At 65.9% G+C, this 7,658-nt stretch overlaps 1 protein-coding gene across 1 annotated transcript; it reads right to left on the bottom strand.

Moving 5' to 3' along the window:
- Positions 1–388: 388 nt before the first annotated feature.
- H696_02292 (hypothetical protein) lies at positions 389–4,425 on the bottom strand. Its single transcript, XM_009496192.1, has 6 exons — positions 4,005–4,425; positions 3,322–3,940; positions 2,877–3,222; positions 2,553–2,763; positions 1,742–2,449; positions 389–1,547 (listed from the first exon to the last, which is right to left on the bottom strand). The coding sequence occupies exons 1-6, from the start codon at positions 4,155–4,157 to the stop codon at positions 471–473; spliced, it is 3,114 nt and encodes a 1,037-aa protein (XP_009494467.1). The 5' UTR covers positions 4,158–4,425; the 3' UTR covers positions 389–470.
- Between the last annotated feature and the right edge of the window lie 3,233 nt (positions 4,426–7,658).

Raw genomic sequence — 7,658 nt, 5'->3', positions numbered from 1 at the left:
GGAGGGGACGGGGGAATGAATCAACGGGTGAAGGTGAGGGAGAGTAGGAAGAGGGGGGGGGGGGGGGCCTTGGAGGTTCATGTTTATTCTCTCGGCTCCCTCGCCCTCGCCTGTCCCTCCTCCCTTTTATACATCGACACAATAAGCACACTGAAGGGGGATGGTCGCCGCTGAAAAAGGAAACCGTAATGAGGACTGCAGGCCGGAAACCGCCCCTGTCCGACACGCATGCACCGACACACATGGGCCTTCGGAGGTGGGACAGACGGTGCAGCACCACTGCACAGCAGGCTACTGTGTCTGTTGGAATGATAATAAATAATCACCCACTGGCAGTCCATGAGAGGGGCGGGGCGGGGGGGGGGCCTTGCCCGCTCTTTTGGCGCGATGACGACTGTGGGGGGATTTATTTTCCACATACATGACCCTAAGCCATTAGCAAGCGCAGGCAGCCCCTCCAAGGGACAAATTCAGGCGAGGGATAATTCCCCCACCCCGGAACCGTCAAGCGCCCGGATCAGGGCATCCAAATGGGGCCCTGCCGGGGGCAAGCGCTCATCTGGCAAGCGGCCCAGGACTTGCTCAATGCGGGCCGCGCGCTCGGCGTCTCCCGCGGCGAAGGCCCCGAAAGCTCGGCCCATGAGATTCCGGCGCCGGAGTGACTCATGCGGCCGCACGGCCCGATGGGCCGTCCTCAAGTCCGACATGCTCACCAAAAAGGGCGCCCCAACCTGCAGGCCCGGGGGAGGGCCAGCCCCCTCGCCGGAGGATCGATCCAGCTGGTGTTCGAAGACCCGGCGCAGTGCCGCCATCCGGCACTCCATCAGTAGGGCATCCAACTCGGGGCAGGACCACCCGGCGCAAAGCTCGGCCACAGGGAGCCACGAATGACCCTCCGAGGGACCAGATTGACTGTCGGTCCTGACAGCCACACCGGCGTCCACACCCTTTCCGGTGGCCTGGCCAGCACCATCCTCGGGCACAATGCGCAGCCCGGCCTCCATGGCGCGCGATGCCAGGAAGCCCGCCGCCTCCTCGAGAGAGGGCAGTCCCAGCGCGGCACGGCGCTCAATGCGCCCGGGTCTCAATAGCGCTGGGTCAATGCACCAGGGCCGCGAAGAGGCCGCCATCACGAAGACCCCCTCCAGCCCTCCGTCCACTCCATCCAACTCGGTCAACAGGGCGTTCACCACCCGGTCGGTGATGTCGGCCCCGCCGCCCTCGCCGCCGCCGCCGCCGCCGCCGCCGCCGCTTGCCGCCCCACCACGCCTGGGGGCGATGGCCTCAAACTCATCGAAGAAGAGGATGCACGGTCGGCTGGCCCGGGCCCGGGCGAAAAGGGCGCGCACGCGCTGCTCCGACCCGCCAACATACTTATCCAACACCGATGATGGCCCGGGCACATGGACCACCGGCAAACGGGACATTCGAGCCGCCAACAGGCCGAGAGCCGTCTTCCCCGATCCTGAGGGACCAAATAACAGCACACCGGGCGAGCGCCTTCTGGTTGCCTCTTCGCCGAATAGATGGCTGTATCGGATGGGCCACTGCCGGGGCGGCGAGGGATGGGAAGGGTCCGGAAGAATGGAAGGGAGATTGTTTTTATCGAGGAACCGAGGGAGTCAGGACGGGGTCTGGCCGGGCAGAATGGAGCGGGACCGGGCGGGGCCACACGAGCCAGACGTCCGTGGCAACGATAGCTCCGCCGAAAGGGCGGCAGAAAGGACGGCTGGAAACACACCTCAATGGACTCTCGCAAGGCGTTGACCGCATCCGCCGACCCGATGAAGGACGACCAGTCGGCCAGGTCCCCTTTCCTTCGATCCTGGGCACCAGCCGCTGATGGGCCATCCGCGGTGGCGCGCCGGGCCACCGGCACAAAGTCCCCGAGGGCAGCGTCTACCAGGCGCTCGGCCACCGAAAGGCAGGGGCCCTTGTCGCGACGGGGCAAGCCGCAAATGGCAGCACGTTCGGGCTGCGCGCACTCGCACGGGACGCCAAGCGGAATGCCAGCCGCCAGCACCACTTGCTCAATGTCGAGACAGGAAAACCCCTCCGTCTGAAAGGCCGCCTCCTGGAACCAATCGCCAGCCAACGGCCCCGGAGATTGTGACTCATCTTCACCCTGGGAGACACATAGCCCGGCGGCCTGGAGGAGGAGCACACGTCGATCCTCGCGCCCGGGCGACATGCCGGCCACCTTCCGCGCGAACATCGCCGGCCCGCCGGCAATCGCATCACGCGAGAGTGCAGGCTCCACGGACCCGAGCCCGGCGCACGTTGCCAGGATGTGAATCCGGCCAGTTGGAGCGTCGGCCCGGGAAAGATCCCTTCGAGCGGTGCGCACCAACTCTTTGAGATACTCGCCGACGAGGCGCCCGTCGGAAGACGACAGGGGGACCCCCGGGTCATCAGCCTGCCCGGTGATCGGCAAGTTGGGAGGCGAAATCTGGACACACGGCGTCAGTCATACGAATGGAAATAGGAGGCAAACCACACAAGGGCATGCTCCACATGCAAGGGCAGGCATGTCTGCACAAAGAGGCAGTTACCTTCTCCAAGTTATCGAGAACCAAGAGAACATGCTTTCCATCCAGGGCCGCGGCCACGCAACGACTCATGGCACCAAATAGCTCGGCCCGCACACGCAGCGCTGCCGACAAGACTTCATGACCTGGCATCTCGCCATCATTGGATGTGGGCCCGGGTGCCTGGGGCAGAGGTGCAAGCGCCAGACTCCGGCAGTCTAGGAACTCTGTCGCACTGGAAGAGTCGCAAGTGAGTTGTACACATGTGTGCGTGCGTGTGTGTGCATGGAACGAGGGGGTTAGTCCGGTGCAGCCAGGTAGAGTCCCATGTCGCCAAATCACACGGACCACAACACATCTAGGCGACTGACCAACGCCTGTGCCCAGTGGCAGATGGCAGTCTTGCCATTTGGCCCGTCAATGCCTATGAGTGTGCCAGAAACATGAGGCCCATCGGACATCCCGAACGCCAGTGCCAGGTCTTGCACCACAGCCGCCCGCACCGGGTCCAGATGCTTGGTCAGCATGGTGTCAAATTTCGGCGGCGCCGCACGGACGGTTGCGGGCGCAGACTCGGCCGCCGCCGCCGCCTCGGGATCCGACTCCCCGCGAGCCGGGCCATCTGGCGGCGATACCACAAGCTCGGTATTTCCGGTCAGGCGCACAAAAGGGACGCCCTCGGGATCGCAGGAGACTATGCGCCCAGGCACCATGCTTGGAGTCAGCGCCCATGCCAATGTGCCACAGGCCAGCAGCCTAGAGCCTTGCGCTGCGTGCCAAGGCAGGAACGTACCGATCTGAAAGAAGGCCGCACCGCCGCCACGACCATGAACTGCCGGCACGGCCAGCAGCGCCTCCTCACCTGCCGAGGACAAAGTAACCACCGGTCCACACTCGACCAGCCGCTGACTGGCCAACTCGGCCGAATGATCCAATAGAGTCCAGTCGCCCGGAGTCAGGGCGCGCACATGGAGGCTGCGGGCCGCCACCGGCGTGGCCGATCCGCCGCCCTTGCTCGAGCCTGGGATCAGCAGCAGGGTCCCGGACGCACGCCATGGGCCGGGATCCTCCTCGGTGCCTGGCGGTCCTCCAAGACACCGGCCGAAATGCGCACCAACCGTGACCACGGCCGGCAAGGGGGATCTCTCGGGGCTTTCGGCCAGCGGGGCCACCAGCGACGCCAGGGCCGCCGACAGTAGGCCCATTGGCCAAGAACTGTTGCCGGTGGGATCCGAGCTGGGAGGTGCGGCAATCAGGCTGGCCTCCGCCTGTCGCCATTGCTCTTCCGCCCGTCGAACAACATGAGCCGAGGCCTCGCGTCCGCTCCAGGGGACAAAAGACACGCGGGGGGTGGACTGCCCGGCGTGGGCCGCGATCTCCAGGCGCAAGACCACCAGGGCCCCGACTCCGCCCTGAGGAAGAATGTCAACATCATGGGCCCATTCTCGCCTGGATGCCGGCTCCCCGGTTGCGCACCTTTCTTTGGAGGCCTTCAAGGGTTTCCACCCAGGAGGCAGGACAGTCGAAGTAGCTGTCGGCCGATTGCGAAGGAGCCACCAGACATGGCGTCCCGGTAGGGCGCTCACCGGCAAGCAACCCAGACAGGGAAGCCACTGGAGGGATGACCATCTGAGGGGGTGACCCGCTCAATGGGGACGATTGGGAGGATAAAAAGGGCGGAGGGCGAGGAAGAGAGCAAGTGCACCGGGCATAGGGAGGGGGGGAGTGAGACTGATTTCACTGCTGGTGTTGGTGTTGTTGCTGCTGCTGTTGGGGTCATTCTCGGGGCTTGAGGGCCCGGCCTGAAGAAGCGAGGTGGTGGTGATGCAGCCGGGAGACGGGGAAGGAGAAAAAAACAGCCTACCGGAGAAGGGCGTGAAAGCGGGGCGGACCCAGATCGCCAGAGACATGGCCGAGGGCAAGATGGCTGACAAAGAACAACAGACGGAAAAAGGACATCTGTTCGATCATGAGAAACCCGAGCGTTGGCAGCTGAAGCCAGAGCTTCGGCTGACCCCCCCCCTGAGCGTCCCGGGCAAGCGAAAAACAAGAACACAACAGTCGGGCTGTTGCTGCCGCGGTTGCTGCCTCTGCTGCTGCCGCTGCTGCTGCTGCACTGCTACCATAGGTGGTGGTGGTGGTGGTGGTGGTGGTGGTGCTGTGGCGGCTGCTGGTGCGACTGCTGGTGCGACTGCTGGTGCGACTGCTGGTGCGACTGCTGGTGGTATTGGTCCGCCCGAGGCAGTGCGAGGGGAATACACAGGATAAGAAGCGAGGGTACAGGGGAGAGGGGCAAAAAGACGGGGCCCGGGACCTTCGGCCGGGGGAGGGGAAAGGCCCGGGAAGGGGGCAGAGAGCAAGGTCACCCGCGCGACAGCATGCCATAGCACTTGTCGCACACGCGCACCGGCTCGGAAAAGCCCCTGTCCAGCAGGGGGAACTTTTTGCTGGAGCACGAACCGCAGAAAACACCGCCACACTTGCGACAATGGTGCTGGATGGGGCTGGTGTCAGATTTTGGGGGCGACGCGATGTGCACCGGCAGGCGGGAGGGATGGCAACAATCGGCAGGCATATGCCTGCACGTACCCGGCGGCGGATTTGCGTAAAGCGCTTCTTGCAAGCCATACACTCTTTGGCCTCGTGGTCCGGGACCCAGCCGTGCGCCACCCCGGCCAGGGTGTGCTTGGCACCGCACTTGACGTAACGGACCATCTTGTCGGCGGTCGACTCGACCAGCTGCGGGGCGCAAGTCAGAGCCAGCTGATGGCTGGTCATCATGGCGTTCAGGCCGTGCGTCGGCGGCAGGTGCGTGCCCCAGAAGAACAGCTGCCCGGCGTCTGAGACACAGCCACCCCACCGGCGGAGGGAAGGAGAGGGGGAGAGCAGGGTTGGTTGTGACATGCAGAAAAAGAAGAGCAGGTCAGAAGAGATGGACGAGGGGGAAGGAGAGAGAGAGAAAGGGAGGGCGAGAGATGGAAAGAGTGAAAGCGCACCGGTCACAGCAGCGGACTGACGCTCGCCAGCCGAGATGCATCGCAGTGCGGCCACCGTCGGGGCCGGGCTTTGCAGCGAAGCAGTTACAGCATTGACGCCGCCAGCCGCAGCCGGGAGCCAGGCCGCCGGGAAGGTCACCGGCTGGAAGGAAGCCACATAGTCCGGGCGGATGTCGAAGCCGAGACCCAGCTGGCCGGCCGCGCCAGCACCGCAGGAAAAGAGCACCGGCGAATGGGCACTAGCACCGGGCAGCGGCCGGAGCAACGTGTGATAATGCCCACAGGCCACCTCCACCGGCACATAGTCCTGCGTGTGGTATGCCCGCGGCTGGGACAGGTATGGCAGCATGGTCGGATCGATGGCGCACTGGCCGCTGCTGTTGTCGCCCCACATCACCAGGAAGCGTGCCTCCAGCGAGAGGACATCCTCCCCGGAGCAGATGGCCGCCACATGCCCGGCCCCGATGGACACCTGGTGCACACGAACGCGCTGGTGCTCCGTGCTCGGGGACCCGCCAGACCCCCCGCCATGGAGCTGCCCATGGGCGTCATCCGCCTCCCCGGCCCAGGGGGGCGAGATAAGATGCCCCGGCAGGTCCACCCGCACTGGGCGCCCATTGTACGCGGTCACACGCTGGCCATCCGCCGAAAAGACCGCCAGCCCGGCTCGGACAAAGGCCGCGGCCCCATGACCGAAGAGCCAGAGATCCCGCTCGGAGTCGATGGCCGCACAAATGCGCGGCCCGCCGACGATGCTGCGAATGGCCCGGCCACCGAACAGGTCCTGGGGAATGGCCCGTGGAGTCAGATACACCCGGGTGCGCCGCGAGTCCGGGGCCGCGCCGGTGGCAGCCGGACGCGGCGGCGCCGGTGTCGAGATCACCGAATGACCAATCAGGACCTCATCATCGCTGGAGGAAGAGTCGCCCTCGGACAGATCGCCGAAGTCCGCACCGTCATCCTCGCCATCGCCGTCGCTGTCGCCGTCACCGTCATCGGCCGTGGTGGCGGCCGGGGACATGGCCGCGGCTGGCTGGCCGCCCTCAGCCACCGGCTTCGCCGCACTGCAGATGGCCTCATTGACCGAGTCGGCGAATTCCTCATCCAGGTCGGCATCATCATCGTCATCGGTGCCGGCCGCTGCCGCCGCCACCGCCCCACTTCCAGCCGCCACCACGGTCGACAAGTCCAACCAGACGGCACCCCAAACGTACAGCCGTCCGGAGGTGGGGGAGAGGGCCGCGGCGAAGCGGTCGGACGCGGCCACCTGGCTGACATAGTAGCCGGCCAAACGGGCCACGGCCAGCGGTGACCAAAGGTCCCGGCCGACAATTTCATTGGGCCTCAGGCGGCGGATGCCCGCGCCCCAGGCAAACACGTCACCACCGTCGGCGATGGCGAAGGAGCAATCGCGACTGGCCGCCACCGCGGTGACATCGCGCCCAAGCAGGGCCTCCACCACGCGCGGGGTGAGCTCCACCAGGGGATCGGAATTGCCGGTCCGGCCGGTGGCCACCGGGCTGGCAATGCCCCCGTGCCCCAGGCGCCCGCCAGTGGCAATGCCCCAGGTGTACAAGTCCGATGCGGCGGAGCTCACCTCAAGCCGCTCGCGACCCTGGGCATCAATCACCATGGTGACGCCGGCGGCGCCATGCGGCGCGCGAGCCCGACCAGCTGGGCCCCCGGCCCCGAAGGCGCCATCCGGGCCATCGCTGGTCAATGTGGCGGCCACCTGCTCGGCCAGGGACGCAAGGCGCCCGGGATCGGATGCCGTCACCGACCGGGCGCCCCCGTCAACGAGCGCGCGCAGGCCGCACATCCAGATATCGAACTCGCGCTTGTCCTTACACACCACGTCCAGCGTTCGGCAAGATGGGTCGGTGGCCGCACCGCCCGGTGGCGGGACCACCAGCGAGAAGGACAGGTCCACAAATTCCGGGATCGGGTTCGACTGGAACACGCGTGTTGACTGGGCCCCGCGGATGAGAAGACGCACGTCGGCCAGGCGGACCGACGCGTCGTGCGAGGCCTTGCGTGGCGAAGTCCACGCCACGCGCGAAAGATCCGGAGTCAACTCGAAGTGGCGGAAGTGGGGCTTGCCCTGTGAGAGTGTGGGGGTGGGGGGGGGGGGGGG

This window comes from Fonticula alba, assembly GCF_000388065.1.
Source record: "Fonticula alba strain ATCC 38817 unplaced genomic scaffold supercont2.3, whole genome shotgun sequence".
NCBI classification, from domain to species: Eukaryota; order Rotosphaerida; family Fonticulaceae; genus Fonticula; species Fonticula alba.
The sequence above is the reverse complement of the archived record's forward strand: the minus strand, read 5'-3'. Positions and strand labels throughout refer to the sequence as shown.